This window comes from Ursus arctos, chromosome X (genome assembly GCF_023065955.2).
Source record: "Ursus arctos isolate Adak ecotype North America chromosome X, UrsArc2.0, whole genome shotgun sequence".
Classification (NCBI taxonomy): Eukaryota; Metazoa; Chordata; class Mammalia; order Carnivora; family Ursidae; genus Ursus; species Ursus arctos.
The window spans coordinates 93619177-93639905 of NC_079873.1; the positions used below are offsets into that span (position 1 = coordinate 93619177).

Sequence of the window (20729 nt, forward strand, 5' to 3'; positions counted from 1 at the left end):
GAATGAATGCTCTTCCCAATGTCCCAAACTCCTGGAATTCATTTCTTGGAGCCTACATTTTAAGTCATTTGTTATTTCTTTTTTTTTTAAGATTTTATTTATTTGAGAGAGAATGAGAGAGAGAGCATGAAAGGGGGGAGGGTCAGAGGGAGAAGCAGACTCCTTGCTGAGAAGGGAGCCCGATGTGGGACTGATCCTGGGACTCGATTCTGGGACTCCAGGATCATGACCTGAGCCGAAGGCAGTCTCTTAACCAACTGAGCCAAGCAGGCGTCCCAATTTGTTATTTCACAGCTGGATTAATTTCAGCCTAAACTGCCAACTTTGATCAAAATCAGCATTGTATTCAATACACATCTTTCCTAGAAAAAGATTTGAAAAAATAAAAACTACTTCCTCTCGGCTTGGATTAAAACTTTTCCATCACATAACAACAAATAATTGCGGTCTGAGTTTTTTTTTTTTTTAAAGATTTTATTTATTTATTTGACAGAGATAGAGACAGCCAGCGAGAGAGGGAACACAAGCAGGGGGGGTGGGAGAGGAAGAAGCAGGCTCATAGCGGAGGAGCCTGATGTGGGGCTCGATCCCATAACGCCGGGATCACGCCCTGAGCCGAAGGCAGACGCTTAACTGCTGTGCCACCCAGGCGCCCCTGCGGTCTGAGTTTTGAACGTGAATTACAAAATGAAAGGCAGTGAAACTGATATTAGAGGCCATTTGCTCTGGGACAGCCATAACTGGATTCCACTTGTAATTCCCACTGTGGAAAAAAAACCAGCTCCATCCTCTAGAAAACAGAACAAAAATTTGCATGGTTCTCCATGACCTTCTTTCCCACTAATCCTTCTGATCAAAAAATCCTTCAGCCAACCTATCTTCAGCCCATTCCTGTCTCACAAGCCACAGATATTTTCTCACTAAGCAGGAACTGAGGCCTCTAAGCAAAAGTAGATTATCTGAATAATGGTTGAAGAGAGGTGTAGGAGGGAGCAATGATAAAGGCAGTCATCACAATCCTAAAATGATCCAGAAACTTCCTGTAATCATCCATCCTCCTCTCCTCCATCGTCTTTCTCTGCTCTAACACAGGCTCATGCCACCGTCTTTACACTACACACACAGACAGCTGTGAAATTCCCTCCCTGCCCTTTCCTATGGGGGAGTCGGTGAGTGTTTAAAAGACGGAGACCCAGAACCTGCCCCCCCATAAACTACCTAAACTACCCCAGAAATTAGATAACCAAACATTCTTGACCAGAGTCGTCTGCACTACAATATCTTTTTGAGAATGTTTCCTGGCAGATTAAAAGCAAGAGCTAGGAGCTCTCACTGGCCAAATCTTGGTAATTTGAGTATCAAAATTATTTAGGACTGTTGGAGAAATAGGAAGCCATAAGTTCACAGTGCTACTAAGTAGCTGAAGAAGTAATGTGGGAGAAGGGAGGGCCTTGGCTTACGACAGAGTACTGTGTGCTGACTGGTGAAAGTGAATGGAGTGCTGGAGCTGGAAAATCCTCATTCCGTAGATCGGCTCAGGCAAGAATTATCAATAGATGCTAAATCTAGGGGGAGATTTTTGATGAGGACTACGATATCTGCATGGATTTATAGTTTCTCCCCCACAGATTGTTTATTAGTAGAAAAGAAGGAAAAAAACCCCAGTAATTATATAGTTGAGAAATTGGGCAACACCTTGACCCCAAATGAGAACAATCTATTTTTTAAATGGGATTCTTAAAATACCAATGTCATGGGGCACCTGGATGGCTCAGTCGGTTAAGCGCCTGTCTCTTGATTTCACCTCAGGTCATGATCTCAGGGTTGTAAGATGAAGTCCCATGTCGGGCTCCACACTGGGTGTGGAGCTTGCTTAAGATTCTCTCTCTCCCTCTCCACCTGCCCCTCCCCCCTCTCTAAAATATGTGTGTGTGTATCGGTGTCAAAAAAGACAAAGATTCTGGGGCGCCTGGGTGGCACAGCAGTTAAGCGTCTGCCTTCGGCTCAGGGCGTGATCCCAGGGTCCTGGGATTGAGCCCCGCATCAGGCTCCTCTGCTGGGAGCCTGCTTCTTCCTCTCCCACTCCCCCTGCTTGTGTTCCCTCTCTCGCTGGCTGTCTCTCTCTCTGTCAAATAAATAAATAAAATCTTTAAAAAAAAAAAAAGACAAAGATTCTATATTAAAGGAGAATAGAGATAGGACACAATGGGGGATCCTAGACAAAATCCTATATGGCAAGAAAAATAGTGCTATAAAGCATGCTATTCAATAGATAAAGGTGTAAAAATGTTAAATTTGCTGAAGTTGATAACTGTGTGTGGTTATGTAAGAGAATATCTTTATTATTAGGAAATGCCCACTGGAATATTTAGGGGTAAAGTGCCATGATACATGTAAATTACCTTCAAATGGTTCAGAAAAAATATGAATAGCTATCTATAGACCACATCTGTATACATAGAGAGAGTGCACAATGGTAAAGCAAATGGGGCAAAATGTTATCAACTGGTGACTCTGTCAAGAGTATGTGGATATACTTTCTAGTATTCTCATAACTTAATTCCAAAATTAAATGTTTGAAAAGTGCAACAGCTCCCTACATTGCTGAAGAATCTCAATCTCTCTACCTCTTAATTACTTTTTGTTGTGTGGCCGGCTCTTTACTGGGCTCTCTGAAGGGCTCTAAATGATGTTCCTACCTGTAGGAAGCTTCACATCTCTTGAGGAGGGAAGTCTTTAAACTGGAGGCAGAAAAGATTATAAAAGTTCAACTAGGAAGTTTAAAAATGGAGAAGAGATCGGGATACATGGATGGGATCAAGAAAGACTTCAAAGAGAAGGTTGGACCTGAGCCTTGAAAGCAGGATTTAAATCAGTAGAGGGTATTTCAGACAAAGTCAACAAGTGGTTTGTGTAACTCCAGGAGAGGCTCGTGCAGACTGATGAGTGGACTGAAGACTGGGTATTAGGGGGGCGCCTGGGTGGCTCAGTCGTTAAGCGTCTGCCTTCAGCTCAGCCCGTGATCCTGGAGTCCTGGGATCGAGCCCCACATCAGGCTCCTCCCCTGGGAGCCTGCTTCTTCCTCTCGCACTCCCTCTGCCTGTGTTCCCTCTCTAGCTGGCTGTCTCTCTCTCCGTCAAAAAAAAAAAAAAAAAAAGACTGGGTATTAGGAAGGATTGGAAAATAGGGTTGAGTAGATAAGATGCGGCCGGTCTGTAAGTTCCTCAAGAGCAGTATCTACCTAGATCTCATGCAACACTATCGCCCAAAGCATAGGGCACAGGGCCAAACCCATGGGAGGAGTTCAATATATCCTTATTATTGGCTCGAGGACAAGTAATCTAAGCCCCAAACCAAGATAAGGAGTTTGGCCCCAAGTCTATATGTAACAGATAGACGTATAATTTTTTATAGGTATTGAGCCCAGAGCAGGTGCCTTCTAAAGCCCAAGCCAAACGAGCTAAGAGGTAGTGCAGGGTCTGGATAGACACCTACGTTAAGGTAGCAGCAGGTGGCAAAAACCCTGTGAGGTACTACTGTCTAGTGCACAGCTCTTTCGGGGGGGGGACCCACATTTTAAAAGAATGGCTTTGCAAGAAAGCTGTACTTTTAACAAAGGGATGAATCTCCCCAAGTGGGGGCATCTCAGATAGGAGAGGATACTGGTTCAACTCAGTACTTACAGCTGGAGCCCTGGCTGCTAGGCTTTTCTGAGTGTTTTATTTATTTATATTTTTTAAAGATTTTATTTATTTATTCTACAGAGATAGAGACAGTCAGCGAGAGAGGGAACACAAGCAGGGGGAATGGGAGAGGAAGAAGCAGGCTCATAGTGGAGGAGCCTGATGTGGGGCTCGATCCCATAACGCTGGGATCACGCCCTGAGCCGAAGGCAGACGCTTAACCGCTGTGCCACCCAGGCGCCCCTTTCTGAGTGTTTTAGAGGCCGGGTTCTCTCCCTAGAAGGAATTGGCATTGTCACCTGCTCAGCAATGCCCCAGGAGCAGGCCCTCATTGCCACAGCAGGCCCCTGCCCCCACGTCTCTTCTCCAGCAAAACTGTATGCAAATTTTAGTTAAGCCCATTTCCCCCCACGAACTTGCATGAAGTCTTCAGCCATTTGTCTTCATTTCTGATCTCTCTCTCTTTTTAAAAAATATTTTATTTATTTATTTGAGAGAGCACAAGCGGGGGGACCGGAAAAGGGAGAAGCAGGCCCCCCGCTGAGCAGGGAACCCGATGACATGGGGCTCCATCCCAGGACCCTGGGATCATGACCTGAGCCAAGGGCAGAAGCTTCACCCAACTGAGCCACCCAGGCGCCCCTATTTCTCATTTCTTCTAACTGGCCAGTTACTTCTAACACCTTTAGGTTGAATGATACACCAACCAGCACTAAAAGGTGTTAGAGGTGCGGTCGGCAAACAATGACTGATGGCTCACAGGCCAAATCTGCTCCCACTGCCTGCATTTGTAAGGCCCTCATGCTAAGAATGGTTTTTATATTTTCCAATGCTTGAAAAAATAAAAAGAATAATAATTCGGGACATGGGAAAATGAGATTCACGTGTGAATTTCAAATTTCAGTATCTATAAATAAAGTTTTATTGGCACGCAGCCGTGCTCATCCTTTTACCTATTATCTATGGCTGCTTTTGTGCTAGAGTGAACAGTTGCAGAGGCCACATTGCCCGTGAAGCCTAAAATAACTTACCAGCTGCGCCTTTATAGAAGAAGTTTGCTGACCCCTGGCCTACAACAATGGCTCTCGATATGGGACGGTTGTGCCCTCCAGGAGGCATTTTTGGTTATCACAGCTTGGGGTGGGAGGGAGGGTGCTAAACGTGCTGCAATGCCCAGGACGGCCACTACGACAAAGAATTCTCTGGCCTCAAATATGTCAATAGTGCTGAGGCTGAGAAACCCTGGATTAGAGGAACCTAAGGTACTTCGAGTAAAGGAAAAACTCCATCCTTAATAAGGGATGTGGTTTATTGAACAACCAGATTGCTCATTTACATTAGCTCTTGTGGCTGGCTCCAGAGCCTGTATTTTTCCACCCCTAGGCGCCGGCCACTGCTCAGTGACGTCATAAGCGAGTATTTCTCGCTCTCTCTCTCTCTCTGTGTCTCTCTCGGCTGCCATCTAGTGTGCGAGCCGCGCAAACTCAGGTCAGTGTCGTTTCCTCCGGTCCGGAGAGGATAGGGGACGCTTCTCCGGTCTCCGGGTCTCCAGCCTCTGGCCAATCGGGAAATGAAACCGAGGAAAGAAAACCCTACCTCGACTGCAACCAGAATTGTAGAAAGTTGAGCCTCCTCCCCTCTTGCCCACCTTAATGCTGGGGGCAACAGGAGGCTTCCCCGCCCCCCCCCCCCCCCCCCCCCCGCCAGACCCAGGACGTAAAGTCCTACTTGCTATCTATAGAACGCTTTTCGAGTCCTCAAGCACGGTCATATTCATGAATTTCCGGGATGCTCACATCACAGGATTAAATGAAAGAAGACATGCAGTGCGGAGTTCTTTTCCTTCAGGAATTAAAATTCACCAGAATCTTGTTTGTAGGATCTGGCGTTCCACTTCCTCCACGTTTTATCCTAGATGATAATCAGCTCAATGCATCAGTTAAATCCATGCTAATGAAGGAAAAGTAGAGGACTTCCTGCCCACCCCCTCCCCGCCCCGTGGGAACTGCAGTCCCAAATGGGGAGAGGGAGGCACAGCAGCCCACCTACGAAGATTGTATATGGGCTTGCCTCCCTGAGCCGCTTCAGTCACCCACTTGGAAGGCGGCCACCCACTCCACATCACCTAACGATTTAAGATCAGATCACACAGCCATTGAGCATTTCTTTGAATTTTATTGAAAATTGACATGGACATTAGAAAGGTATCAAGCTAAACAGTGCTGGTTTTGGGATGTTTCTCCTGGCGAATGAAAGCCCCAGAGGGGCGGTGACTGGTCACACTTCTGAGCAAAAAGAACAAAGGAGAAGAAAGGAAAAACACAGATTCTGGAAAACATGCAAAGAGGCTCTCTCAGGAGGCACCGGACAGTGGAATGGCAATGGTTGTAGGGATACACGGGAATGAGCCCGCTCACATGGTATTTTGATGCAAGTTAAGCCAATGAAATCAAGGCAGATTTATCAACATGGAAGTTCTCCTTGCAGATCCCAGGTTGAGCAGAAACCTCTCACAAAACCCCAACTGGCCCTGGAGGGTTGGATGGAGTAATTTTGCTCTTACTAAGCTTAAACCCCCTCCTGTCTCTCCCTTCCCCACCTGAGTGTGAGTGGGTCCATTTTCCCCCTTGTTGGGAAGAGGGGGTGGGGGGGTGTCTGCAGAAGGCCTGTGAGTGCTGAAGAGAGGACTGTCGCTTGACTTTCTCTTCCCATGTTCAGAAATGTTTAATAGTGGCCGTGGACAGTCAACCCATTGGACCGGAGGACTGGTGTTTTAGAAGGAAAACCGGGAAACCTGTGAACAGCACTTCCACACCCACAGCTGAGGTCTCCTGCCCCAGTCACTTACACTTGGGTGAGTCGTCCTGCGGTTGTCTCTCTGAGGTTACATTTGGTCCATTCTCCAGCTCAGAAGGTTCTTTTCCTACCTTGGGTAGGTTAGGACAAGACATTTCCATTTAAAATACCATGTGAGCCAGGAGAGAGCTTCTTGCCTGGACACAGGGACACGGGAACACTTGTGGAGTGTGTGGCGTGTGTTATGTGCGCAGTTTGAGGGGAGAAGGGGATTGGTTGGTTTCTGGTTTGAGACAATATAATGGCAGTCTTCTCCTTTAGACTTAGTGCAGCTGCTGAAGACAAGATTAAAAAAAGCTGGAGAGGGAGAGAGAAAGAGAAAGAGAACATGAAATTAGCCAAAGAAAAAGGACATTCAAAGTAAGACAAGGCAAGGGGAGTGGGCAGTGTGGGGCAGCACAGATTATGCTTGGAGAAGACAGGTTAGAAAGGGGACCACCAACAGACCGTCACCACCGGGAAATCTGCTGAGAAGAGTTTAAGAACACCACACACCGGTTTGAAGCTTCTTGTTTTAATAAAAAAACAGCCACGTGTGAATGCCAAATGATTAAAAGCAAAACCAAAAGCCATCTGCACCGCAGCAAGAAAAAGCAAACCTCTTGCTTAAGAGAAATGGTGTGTGTGTGTGTGTGGTCACGTGTGGGGATTTTTCAGGAAAACCATTCCATTCCAGTCTGGGAAAATAAAAGCGCAGACCATTTCTAATGACTGGATTTGTTTCACCAGAAGTTAACAGAGTACTTAGGGTATTTTTTAAAAAAATAATTGTGTTAATTAAAAAGCTTCTTCACTGAAGGGGGAGAAAAAAAAATTTTGTCTACAGTGAGAAAAGCTACCCAGTAAAATAACTATTTTCATCCTTTTAATCAACTTTCTATAGGCCTTCTGTTCACTCGCAGGGTAGATGTTTTTGTTTACCAAACTTCCTTGAATACGAGGAATCGAGGAATCGTGTGAGTACCTGTTCACCCTCGCGTGCCTGGGCCGCAGTCCAGACTTCCAGGGAAGCTGACCTGCCAACAGGCACCGTCAGCAGAAACACTGGGCTCGGGAGCTGGCCTGGAGTCCCCAGCTTTGCCTGCCCTGCCCCCTTCATCCTCAGATAGCTTTCTATGGGGGCAGGGGAAACCCTCAAAGGCCCTGTAATGCCAATTATTCATTTTCTCAGAACAACATCAAAAGACCTTGGTCTCCAGCAACATAGAGAGGAACAGGTTGAATCCATTTGTGACACGAAGCCGGGGTCAGGAGGCACTGAATTTTGCCTGGCTTCTGCCGCAAAACAGCACTGGGACATCGGGGCCAGTCCCTCGACTTCTCTGGGTCTCCATTTCCTTTGGGTCGTAGCTGTTTGAGGGACCAAAATTTCTCCCTGGCCTGGACATTCCCGCCTAGGCCCGGATGTTCTCCCCAAGGCTGGCTGGCCGGCTACTACTTTCGAAGTTCTCGTTGCTCCTCAGGCCTCAAGTAGTTAATGTGTAAACAATGCAAATGAGAGCCCCCCCCCACTTGTGATGCAAATGATAACCCAGGGGAAATGGTGACCGGCTGCTTGGTTGAGTCTGAGATTCTTGGGAAAGAGCTATAAAACTGGACACCGAGACATCAAAGCTGCCAGTGACATGTCTTTCCCAAGGAGACTTGCAGCCCTAATTTAGGGTCTCTCTGAGCTACTGACGGAGTATCCAGTTTTTGTTTTGTTTTGTTTTGAACCTCCGAGCATGGGGTCTCCTAACATGCTCCCCTAGGAGACTCGGATGTTTCTCAAGAAACTAGCTTATACTCCATCCTTGCCTCTGGCCACTAACCAATCGGTGACTCACCCAACAATACACATCAAAACTGCACTCTCGCTCTGCGGACTAGAACATAGAAAGCGTGTGCGTAGCTTCGCTTGTTTCTTCTACTTTTCGCTTCCTACAATTTATGATCTCTTATGGAAGAGAGGACAGCCCCTCCCCATTCTCAACACTTCAGAAAGCCCTGAAAATTTGGCATAGCCTGGTTTAAGTGTGCGTTTTGAGAAAAAGAAAGAGTGATCCAAAAAAAAAAAAAAACAAACCACCTCAAAAAAACAATAAAGAAGAAGAAGGTCATGATCAGTGCCAATGGACTCGGAGGCAGAATTCAGAAGATGAGGTGGGACTCAAAGTGGAAGTACATGGCAGGGGCGGGGGTGGGGGCTGCTGCCTGCCCCCCCCCCATAGGAAAGCTGTCAGTTAAAATAGGAACCTTGGCTTAAAAGGCTAAATGGAGTCCAGTCCAGCTGTAGCGGGGGCTACTATTCAGTACACAGCCATGGATTACTGCAAAGGAAGGGCAGAGAAACGGCGCATTAGCCACAGATCATTGCCAGGTGACCTTCAGCTCTCTCTCTCTCTCTCTCTCTCTCTCTCTCTCTCTTTCTCTCTCTTGCTGGCCAAACACCAAGGCCGCTGTACCTCATGGTCCTGACAGTGGAGGGCTCTCTACTTCAAAGGCGTTCCCAAAGCCACTATCAGATGGGCCCGTTATAAAAATTGGGGCTGGAATATCTTTTAAATATCACATCCTTAGACCGGAGATAAAGTCGGGGACCTTCTGAGACACAACACCTCTCCTCTCCTTCCCAGCTGATGGTCTCACCTCTTCTAATGGGGGGGGGCACATGCAAAATACAGATTAAAACTCATCCCACGCACCAAATAAACAGACTGGAAGACTCATCAGAGCAAAGCTGAAAACACTGCTCCTTTGACCATGCAGCTGGGCAGTTTGCAACATGAACCGGCGACTGAGCCTGCCTGAGTGGGATGGTGTGGGGCCCTAAGGGACATTACAGAGATACTGAGACACCTCAGAAGAATTCCAGAAGTCTATCATTGAAGACACTAGGCTGGTAATAATATTCAGGTTTATTCCCCCTTCTGCATTTGTGGGGTACCCAGAATTATAGAGAGCAGACATTTATGCTATTTTCTTCAGCAGTCATCTTTTCTGGAAAGGGCTTGTTCTGTCAATAAACTCGTTCTGGATTTTTAACACAACTTGAGTGCACTTACTTGGAGCAACTCAAAACTGGAAAAGGCTGGGCTGAGAGGCCAGAAGAAAAAGGCACCAGAGGATCTCCTTTTGGAGGCCTCTCAGAAGGGGCCATGGCTCCTGTCAGGGGTTGGGGGGGTCAGGGAAGCCCAGTGCATGGGGACTAACTGGGACTAACTGGCGCTTACCCAGGCATGGTGGAGGCAAATACTTCAGGGAAACAAGCAGCAATCAGAATTCGAACAGGGAAGCTGGTGGTGGAGAATAGCAGATGGGACCCTTGAACATGTTACACTCTGGCAAAGATGGCAGGGGAGTGGCTGGCGGGGGGGGGGGGAGCAGGGGGGACTGGGATGCAGGAGGCATCTCCATTTCCGAGCCATGTGACTGCTGGCTTCTTGACCAGAGGCCAGACACCATCCTCAGACTCCCAGGCTTCTATAAACTTTGGCAGGAAGAGAGGGGAGGGCATGGGTCGTGTGCCCCCTCAGGCATGTTAAGGGGGAATTAGAGAAAGGGAGGCCCAGCTCTGTTGCGCAGGAAAAGGGCGTCTACAGGAAGCCCAAACTGAAAATGAAAAGAGAAGTTGGGTTAATGAATGGATGGATTAATGTACAACAACAACAACAAAAAAAAAGGGTTAGAAGAAAATTGTCGTGATGACTAATGGATAAATTAGAATATAGCTATGTTAGAATAAGGTCTTATTGCATTGGCTCCTGGGAACATGCTTTCTCTCTCACACACCCCCACACACCTCTGAGTGGCAGTAGAGTGCCATTAGCTAAGCAAAATAATTATCAACAGCCAGGAGAATATTTTCTCTCTTCCTAATTACTGGGTCCTAATGCTCCCCCACCCAGACACCGTCCAGGAGTCCGGTCAGCAAATCTCCAGGGGGCCTCAGGCCGCTGGGCAGAGCGCCAGGCTCTCGGCCACGGATTGCCTTGTCCCACAGGGAAAACAGAGGCGGTGGAGGGATCTCCTCAGGTAGACTTTGGAGCAGCCCCAGTTAGCTAACTGGTACCCCGGGGCAAGACTGTTTGAGAAGTATCTGGAGACGGCTGAGGGGTCTGCAGTAGGGTCCAGACCACAGTGTCCTGAAAATCTGAACTACGGCAATCCATTTTGGGTACACATTTACCTCATTACATCAAGGCTATCAGATGTCTGGGAAGGCTGTCAAAAGCACATGTGTATGGGAGTATGTTTGTACAGTCACTTCCTCAGAGCGAATACATCCACACAGCTCTCCACACACGCACCTCTACTCTCTCTCATAGCCATTTATGCCAGGAATTAGTTCTGCACTCCTCTTCCAACTCTGCCGCTAACTCACTGTGTGAGCCTTGGTAAGTCTCTGAAATTCCCCACTCCTCCATGCGCTCATCCTGCAAACTGAAGATTATTCCTTTCTTCTCTACCTCACAGGATTGTTGTAAGATGAAAATAATGTCATCTGGAGAAGCACTTCAAAAAGTATCAAAATGCCACACGAACGCTCACCTCTTATTCTAGTCTTTGTCTACTGCCCAGGGGAAGGGAGACCTAAACAACATGGCGACGGCCTATATTCTGGGCTGCGCGGGAAGGCGGACATATTTTGATCCGTGTATCCTGTCCACATACGGTGCGCACACCCCCCCCCGAATGGGCCAAGGGGCCAGTAACCATTGAGATACAGTATCGGCAACTGGGCAACTGCACAGGGGTCCCAGAGGAATTTCTCTTACAATTGCGGAGAGCGGCCCCTAGCGCCTCCAGCAATTTCAAAACCAGTGAGGAACAGAGAGCCTCCCTCAGCCCACACTCCAGTTAATGAGGGGTGGCCTTTGTGATCCGCCCCTGGAATGAGGGCCTTGGGGAGGGGACAGGCTGCCTTTGTGGCTTTCGGGTCCCCTGGAGCCAAGGCCTCCCTCCCTTATTTGGTTTGGAACCGCTCTTGTGGTCTGCTGGGGAAAAGCCTGCCAGGAAAAGCCAATCTACTTGGGGTTCGGGTGGCCTGTTCCCACTGGTTGCCAATTGCCTCTCACTTGTACAGCATGGCTTTAATTATAGTTTTGCCAGAATTCATTTTCGTAATGGCTACTAACAATGATTGACTCGAAACCTGAACCAAATTGTGTCTGGCCACGTGCGTCGCCACCAGAGTCAACTGAAATCTACCAGCATTCATCTTTCCTGCGCTCCTCGCTGAAAACGGGGGAACAAATGAACGGAGCCCCTAGAGGTGTCGGACACTTTGTTGGAGACACGAGAGCCACGGCAGTGGACAGACCGAGGAATCCAAAGTCTTCCCAAACGGAGATTCGCAGTTTAATTCCTGTCAACTAACAGGGGCACCAAGACTTGCCTTTAAGCCAGACAATAAATCATTGCATTGTTCTTTTAGGGTTGTTTCCTTTGGCCCAGTTTCAGGGGCCTGATGTTTCAGAAGCCTCTGTGAACTTCCTCTTGGAGATTTGCTTGAAAGTAGGATGTTTTGCCAACTGCCCGAAGTCCCCAGGGCCAACAGCTATAGCTTTGGCAACTAACAGCAGGTTCTCCATTTAAATCATAAATTACATTGGTGAGTGGGGAGAAGGCTGCTCGATATTTTATATTCCCTGACCCAAACAAACCAAAGGTAAAAGGCATTTATGAGACAACCGGGGCATTTGGAATGTCGACTAGAAATGTGATGTTAACAAATTATGCATTTGGTAGGTGTGGTAATGGTGGCGCTGTGGTTATGGGTTTAAGAGTCATTATCTCTTAGAGATACAGGCTAAAGTATTTACAGATGAAATGATATGGCTTTTGCTTTACAATAATCCAGCAAATTTGGGATAATGGATGAGACGGTATTGGCCATATGTTGAGAATTGCCTGGGGGCTGGGTTGTGGGCACTCTCTTCTCTCTTATTCCTGTGTGGAAGTTTCTATGGTAAAGTTTAAAAAATAGCAATAAGCCTAATTATGTGGAACATACTTATGTTCCCTCCCTACCTATTGAGTCTAGAAGAATAGATAGAAGGTGCTTACTCTTTGCTATAATCAACATATAAACCACATGATATCAAGGACGCATGATTCACTCTGTAGACCTAAGAGCCCTCAGGAATCCGTGCTATCAAAGGTTACCCATTTACCTTCTTATCAAAGGTGTTCACGCAGCTGCTGAATGAAATGTAAGGAAATCTCTATAATGTTGGAAATCTCTTCATTTTCTTCCACTTTTATTATAGGTTTTTTGGGGGGAGGGGCACACAGCCAAAGGAAATTTGAGAACTTAAACCCCTCAGATAAGAAACAGCCACCAGAGGGAAATAGAGAAGCACGTTTCCGTTGACTTGGAACATTCCCAAACCTGGGGGTCAACGCCAACTGTGACATTACAGGACAGACTAGCGGGCCCATTGATTTCCCTCGTCACTACCTGCTAGTTAATTTTGAAAGCAATGATTAGGGCGCTTTTAAGAAAAAAGAACGGCCAAGAGTGAAACCTCAGCTACTGATCGCAGGACCCACCTATGCTACTCAACCGTTCTAGTGGCAAGTCTGCAAACACTCTGCTTGTCACCGCGCAGGCAAACATTCCACATGTACACTGGAGACTACAGCAAACTGTTTCTTAATCCTGTCAGTCACAAGAGCTAGGACAGTGAAGCAGCTTCTTTCGTGATTAGGTATGTGTGTTGGGCGGGGAGCGGGGTTTGGGGAGATGTGTTCTAGAAGCCACCGCCAGTTCTATTTAGAGTTAATAAAGCTTACCAGGACCTGGGTCTCATGCAGCATGCAGCAAACAGCAGAGTTAACTGTAAAACAGTAAGAGCTGATGAAGATGGAGGGAGCTTGAGGAGAGATCCAATATTATGAGTTGACACCAACAATGAAGGATTAGCCATCGAAGGAAATGAGGAAGAGTGGGGGCGGGGGAGAGGGAGGGCGGGCTGGTAGGGACCCCAGAAACACCAGTACTCTTTCTTAACCTCTGGAGAGACACGTCTCCCTACGTAGGGTCTTCTGCCTGGAATGGGAGTGGGGGGATCAGTCCATGTGAGACCACTGGGAGAGAGAGCCTGGTCTGGGAGGAACTTGCACTGAACATCTGACTAGGGAATATTTATAGTTTAGTGCCAGTGGGGTCCAAACAAAGGAATCTCCTAATTCCAGCGAGCAGGCTGTGACGCTGCCCCAGGGACTGAGGTAACAAATATCCCAGGCCAAGAAGGCAGCAGGTTAGAGCTGGAAGACAAATTTAGTTTTTTCTGATCTTAAAAATAGGAACCCGTTCCTGCTGGTGTCTCACACACGACTCCAGGTCAGTTAATATACGGTGTGTCCAAAGCGGCCTTTTTCTGGCTAGTTAAACTTTATCCATCAGGTTACCACCGAAACAAGTTCATTAGTCAGTGAATCTGACACAAAGCGTGGTGACTCAGTAGCAAACATCTCTGGACTCACGGGTGAAAATGTTCAAATTACGCTTCTGAATAAATGGATTGCAAAACCGAGTGCCTTCAAATAGTAACTATTCTACTGTTATACCCAAGTCACTGTTTTATTTCTAAGAGATCAGCCAGGCACAGAGGAAAGGAAGAGGTTTCCTCCTTCTGGCAGCCATCCCAGAGTTGAGTCAGGAACAAGTCGCTAAGAACAGAAGGCAAAGACCATGGACACCTTTCGGATCCTCAGGCCCCTTTGGTAAGGACATGGCCCAGCACTCCACGTGAGGGCTCCCCGCGTCACACTGCACAAGCGGCTAGAGCACAGGGGACCCCTGGACGGTTTCCCGGTGCTTCACAGGTCCCACGGGAAATCCTTTCCTCTCCTCTGGCTCTGGATGAGGAACGGGGAGCTTGGGCCAGCAGAGCCCGGAGTCAGCTCGGGGTTACGGACCCACATGGAAGCAGGAGTCCGCGCTGTCCTGCCTCACCAGATACCGGGGGGATGGACAGACTCTACAGCCACTGCCCAGCCTGAGGATGGGGCACGTGAGTCTACTAGCATCTGGGGGCTCCCCACCAAGTCCTCAGCACCCCAGGCCAGGAACAATGAAACGGCCAAGAGGGAGGGATGCCACAGAGTGGGAGACCCCGACTGGGCTGCAGCCTTCAGTAAGAGCTGTTCAACTGCTGGCTGCAGCTAAGTGAGAATGGGGTTGGGGGGCTACAGGCACGGGGAGGTGAACACCCCAGACACGGGATGAACACGCAGGCCAGTAAGCCAGATCAGCGCCAACCTCTTGAGGGAGAAAGAGGGTGTCCAGAGGCTTCTGCTAAGGCGCCCTCTCCCCTTTATCCTCTAGCTGTCCTTCTCCTTCACCTCTTTCTTACACCTCCGCAGATCTCATGGTTTCCTCCTTTCTTTCTCACCTCCCACGTTCCCTTTGCCTCTCTTCTGTCCCTCCCTCTCCACCTACCTGGAGCTTACAGGGCTTTCCCAAGCAGCTGAGTGGAGGCGCCAGGCCCCTGGGACCACAGGCCCCCCTACTCTCGCCCCCGGGACCACAGGCCCCCCTACTCTCAGTTCCCCAAACTCAGGGGACACAGAGACCAGTTATAGGGACCCAAACGCAAAACACACCTGTCAGCCCACATATCACCTCTGGCCCCCAGCCCTCAGCACCCCCCTCTGCCCCCCCAGTCTCCAGGCCCTGTGCTGAGGGGACGAGCAGGAGGAGGAAGCCAGAACCCCAGAACAGCCTACCACTTACTTTTTCTTCTCTTTGTCCCTCTTCAGAGTCTGTGAGCCTCCAGCCTGGGAGCCCTGGGACTGGAGCAGCTCAGCCGCTGTCTTTCTCTGTTTGAAGGCGTTGACTTCATCGTCCAGGCATTTCTTCTTATCCTCCAGCTTCTTCTTCTCGTCCTGGTGCAGTTTCTTCAGACGGTCAAACTTCTCGTGCAGCTGGCAGGGAAGCACAGGGAGTCTGAGGAGCGGCCTCCCTGGGAGCAGCTCCTCTCGGAGCAGAGCCCAGGGCGGCTGGGGACCGGTGGGACCCGGGGACCTCAGGAGACATTTCTGCCAGGGACCGCTCTGATAGCACCAAAGGGCACAGTGTTCGGGGTAGGTCCCTTTCCTGCCACTTCACCTCCACGTTTCTGCTCTTGAATGTGGTCAGGGAACTATTATTAATGAATATTAATTAATAATTAGTATCAAGAACTATGCTGTTATTATTGGTATTCTATGAGGGAACAGAAGGTCAGAGAAGTGAAGGACTTTGCCCAAGGTTAACCCATGCTTCGGAGGATTATATAGCGAGATGGCCCAATATGAGAGGGGGCCCCTGCCTTTCCCTCCCCGCTGTGGTCAAGGAGCATCGCCATGGGTTGCAGAGAAAACTTCAGCAATGCCAAAGCTGGTCAGAGAAAATACCTGTCCTCAGACATGGGAGGAGATGAAGGCATTTGATAAAATGCAGTGAGTGCAGAGACCTCAGCTTTGACCAAGGGGAGACTCAGCTAGCCCTGAATAGAACCAGACACCCCAAGGAGCACGGTAAGAATATTCTGGCACGCCACTGTGCTAACAAACCGGAATGTGATAAAGGACCCTGAAGACTAAGAGCAGACCAAGCATAACCTCACTTGCTTTTGAGGGTTCTGGAGAGAATTTAGGATTCCACAGCACTCGAAGCATATCATGGAGGAGGGCGGGTCTCTGGGTCCTACAGGTATTTGGGACTGCCACTTAGTAATGGGTGGTGGACGACAGGCTTGCTGCGTAGACCAGCTTCTACTAGTCCCTGGGGGTAGGGTGGTGGAAGCTGTGGCCGTCCGTTGCTCTAACCTGGCTTTTGTTCACTGGACTTTCACTCATTTACCTTTAAGATCCCCTCACGTCTCCTCCCAAAGTACTGGGTGACATTTTTCTTTTGAAAAGTGAAACTGAAAAAAAAAATCAATATCCACGCCATGGACTTGGTCTTGATTCTTGAGCTGCGTTGCCCAATGGAACTTTCTGTGGTGATGGAAATGTTCTATGGCTGTGCTGTCCAATACGATAGCCGCTAGTCGCAGGGGGACAGCATCTGAAATGTGGCTAATGCGACTGAGGAACTGAGTTTTAAGTTTTATTTAATTGTAATCCGTCTGAGTGTAAACAGCCACATGTGGCTGGTGGCTACTGTGTGAGAGAGCCGGCTCCAGGGAACGAAGTAACAGGGAATGAGAACACATCCACGCCTTGGGGAACGGGGGATCAAGAAGACAGAGATCTCACCTCGCCGCCCTAGGTGCCAGCCAAGGCAGGTCTGCTCAGGCCGGCCCCACTCCTGCCTGGAAGCTTCGAGGCTCTGACGGGCTGTGCCCTCGGGGCAGAAGCCCCTGCCTCATCCAAGCTCAGCCCCCTCTTCCTGCCTGCTGGGCAGTCAGGGTCACATTTACCTCTTTCTCTGCCTCTTTAAGTTCAGCTTCTTTCTCTTTGACCCTCTGGACGAACATCTGTCTCATCTCCTCTTCTTTTTTCTGGAGCTCCCCTAGGAACTCGTTCCTTTTGGCCTCGTATGTCTCCTGTAAGCTGCGAACACGGTCAGGTTAATTCCCCTCCCTTTGGAATGGCTCCTATTCAATGAAAACTGGCCCCAGTGATCCTCCCTGGGTCCCCCTCCCCCCCTTTCCCCAATTCTGGACGTGCAAAAACAGAAGCACAAAGCTGCAGGCAGCTGGCCTGGCATGTGACAGCAGGGTCATGGGCTGCTTGCGGGGGCCAGGGCAGCCCTGGGGAACTGACAAGATCCTTGGAACTGGAAGTGACTCAGAACATCTGCTTCTCCACCCTGGTCACACAGATGAGGAAAGAGGACCAGAGAGGTGAGGTGATCTTCTCAGGACCACACGGCTAGGTAGAGGCAAGGCAGGGACCAGAAGCTGGGTCTCTCATCTCTTAATCTGGGTCCTTCCTCTGAACCGGGCTCCCAGGTCCTGGCTCTGAAACTGGCCACATTAATGAACTATTGCAAAAAACACTTGGTGAGACTCCATCGCATGCTAGACACAGGACTAAGTGACACTATGCTAGTCATTCAACATCTAGAGCCAACAGCCACTGGGCGCGCCATCAAGGAACGCACGGTCTACTGGGAGATGTCCGGGCCGAGTCTCCCCGCCCCCAGCCTCAGTTTTAAAGCAACAGGAGTCAGCCCAGTGAAGAAGAGGAAGACTCATGCTCCGAAGAGGGCAGCAGGTGGAAGGGCACATGTGGAGCCAGGACGATGTACTTGGGGAGCCAGGCATAGTCCAACACGGCTCCAGACGATGGTGGAAGCTGTGGAGTAGAGGGAGGTGAGGTCTCGAGTCCAGCAGGAGAGAGCCGGTGTCGGATGTCGTATTACAGGCCTGGTCATTTATCCACTGCAGGGTTGCAAGCAGGAGGACTGACTTCATGCAATTTGAAAATGAGAAAGACCACTCCGGCTGTTGCGTGAAGGACAGACTTCCCCACAATCCAAATAAGAAATGTTGGGATCTCTCACTCCCACAAGAAAGATGTAAAACAGAAAGAGATCTTGCCATTTGCCATGATATGGATGGAGCCGGGGGGTGTAAGCCTAAGTAAACAAGTCAGTCAGAGAAAGACAAACGCCGCGTGATTTCACTCAAATGTGCAATTTAAGAAACAACACAAACGAATGAAGAAAAAGGAGAGACAAACCAAAAAAACCCAGGCCCCTAAATACAGAAAATTATCCATGAGTGGTTGCCAGGAGGGGAGGTGTTGGGGGGAGGTGGGTGGGGGACGGAGGAACTAGAATAAGCAAGAAACGGTGGGGTCTGAACGTTAAGGGCTGGTCGGGATGGAGGATTTGGGGGAACTTAAGAAACAGTGAGGGAAGCAGAACTCCTAGGACTTGGAAGGACTTTAAACTAATTCGGGTTTTTTGGCTTGGGCAACCAGGCAGACGGTGGACCTGGGAACACTGGGAAAGGGGCGTGTTTACGAGGGAAGAAGATGAACTGAAGCTTAGACTGCTGCTCTTGGAGGTACGTCCTCCGTGGGACGTCTGAGTGAGAATATCCGGTGGGCAGTTGGAGCAGTAGGTTTGGAGCTCAGAAATATGATTTTGGCGGGGGAGTCATCTCTTTCTAGGCGGCAAGTAGGGCTGATCGTAGAAAGAACCTGCTGCCAAGAGAACACAGAGTGACAGGAGCAGAGATCCTAGGAAGGAACCCCGGGGCACACCCATGCTTAGAGGAGTGAGCTGAAGAAAAGGTGCCTGCCAATGAGGCCCAGAAGGGGTAGCGAGAGAGAGGGACTCGACACAGCCAGGCAGTGCGAGAAAAGCCAAAGGCAGAGAGAATTTCAGGACAGAGGTGGTGGGGAGGAATATCGAACGAGACACTGAAATAAAAAAAGATGGGACTCAGAGGCCCCATCATAACTGGCCGTGAGTATGTGATTGCTGACCTCGGAGAGAAGCATTTCAGAGGCGCAGTGGGGGCAGAAGCCAGTAAGTACAAATCACTCTTCCTCTTTCCCACCAGAGCCAAGCTTCTGGAAAGGGCAGGGGATGGCGAGGAGGAGGAGTTAAGGGAGCGTCTCTTCGGAATGAAGGAGCCAGGGCAGAGGGTGAAGACTCCGGTAACAGGTGTTCGGGACGGAGCAAGAGGCGCGGAGGGGACTAGAGATGAGCAGACAGAGGCATACCTCCTCCCCGCAGATGCAGATTAAAGCTGTGGGACGGGGGCGCCTGGGTGGCTCGGTCAGTGAAGCCGCTGCCTTCGGCTCAGGTTATGATCTCAGGGTCCTGGGATCGAGTCCCGCATCGGGCTCCCTGCTCAATGGGGAGCCTGCTTTTCCCTCTGCCTCTGCCCCTTCCTCTCCCCCTGCTTGTGCTCGCTCTCTCTCCTCTCTCTGACAAATAAATCATTTTTTTATAAAAAGGCTGTGGGAGGGGAAGGAGAGAGAAAACTGAGGGAGTGCCCACCAGAGAGGTGAGCACAACTTTCTCCACCCCCAGGAGCTCCGGCAGTCCCTGTTCCTGAAGGTGAGCGAGTCCACCCCCTCTAGAACGAGGCATCCCTGCAGGACCGGCCACGCTCTGTCCCTAGGCTGGCTTCGTTCTGGGAACAGGTACTGCGGGATCTCAGGGGCCATCTGAAAGCCTTCTTGGCCCACAAGCGTCCCCTTCACTTCCTAATTGAGGCGCGACACTTCCTGACAGGGGACTCAGCTGTAATAAAGGTCACCACATGGTGATTTCAAGTGTGGGACTTATGTTACGCATCACACAGACGGATCAGACGATGGTACTTGGCTGGCCTATGGCTCCTGTAGGCACAGTAAACTGCTTTCGAAAACATTCCTCTTGTCTGAAAGCATCTCAGATTCTGCTTTGAGAAGTATGTCAAGGATTATTAACATCCGGCGGTCGAAACAAAACATGCCCCCGAACCCAGACCCTAAGGACAGTGCCTGAAGAGCATGAAGGTCACCAACACATGTGCAATGACTGCTACCTGCTCCCATCATCTGGGCTTGACAAGGGGAAGGAGGGGAAGGAGCAGATTGGAAATCTGGCGGGGCAGCCGGAGTCTGAAGAAGAAAGCGGGCCGGAGGACGGGCACAGGCTGCCACGTTGTAGAACAAAACCTCAGCTCAGGGGTCCCCTCCGGCACAGGTGACCACAGCCCGTGTGCGCTCGTGTGTGTGTGTGGCAGGGAGCCCGTGGGCCTCGTGCTCTGGGCCTCCTCCCTGGCCCAGCACTCAGCGAGCCCCCCGCCCACCACGGCAGGTAGAAGGGGCGGGGACAGCCCTGCGGGTCTAGGTCCGGGTCCCTGGGTCTCGCCTCCCCGTGGGAACTGTCCCGGGCCGGCCAGCGGGGTACCTGAAGGGTTTGCTGTCGGGGTCGGTGTCCTTGAAGCCCATCTCCTCCAGCTTGCAGCGGCGGTAGAGCTCGTAGTGCCGGCTGTGGGTCTGCTCCCGGAGGTCCTCCATGTTCACCCGGATCAGCATCTCCCGCAGCTTCACGAAGTCGCAGTGCGCCTCGTTCTCGACTGCGCGGCGGGGGAGGGGGATTGAAAGCGCCCTGAGAGGCAGGCCAGGAGCGGCGGAAATGGACGAATCCCTCTCGGCCACACGGCCTTTCCACCTGTGTATGTGCAGGCTGCGAATGTGCCTCCCGATGCCCTTTCCCATGGAAAACGCGCACGGAAAGTTACAAGGCTGACAGTAATGGGAAAT

General features: G+C 49.8%; 1 protein-coding gene across 8 annotated transcripts in view; it reads right to left on the reverse strand.

The window, feature by feature from the left end:
- Positions 1–5838: 5838 nt before the first annotated feature.
- SEPTIN6 (septin 6) overlaps positions 5839–20729 on the reverse strand; it is a 63544-nt gene continuing 48653 nt past the window's right edge. For 2 of the 8 annotated variants that reach the window (XM_044392114.3, XM_044392108.3), the window contains exons 7-11: positions 20374–20542; positions 16934–17066; positions 15262–15452; positions 9224–9347; positions 7038–8848 (exon numbers count right to left, since the gene is read on the reverse strand). In XM_044392114.3, the coding sequence (XP_044248049.1) occupies positions 9248–9347; positions 15262–15452; positions 16934–17066; positions 20374–20542 (593 nt within the window). In that variant the 3' untranslated portion in view covers positions 7038–8848; positions 9224–9247. Of the gene's footprint in view, positions 6837–7037; positions 8849–9223; positions 9348–9418; positions 10131–13315; positions 13361–15261; positions 15453–16933; positions 17067–20373; positions 20543–20729 lie in introns of those variants that run through there. The other 6 variants (XM_048213248.2, XM_044392109.3, XM_048213249.2 and 3 more) reach the window with 4 other exon arrangements.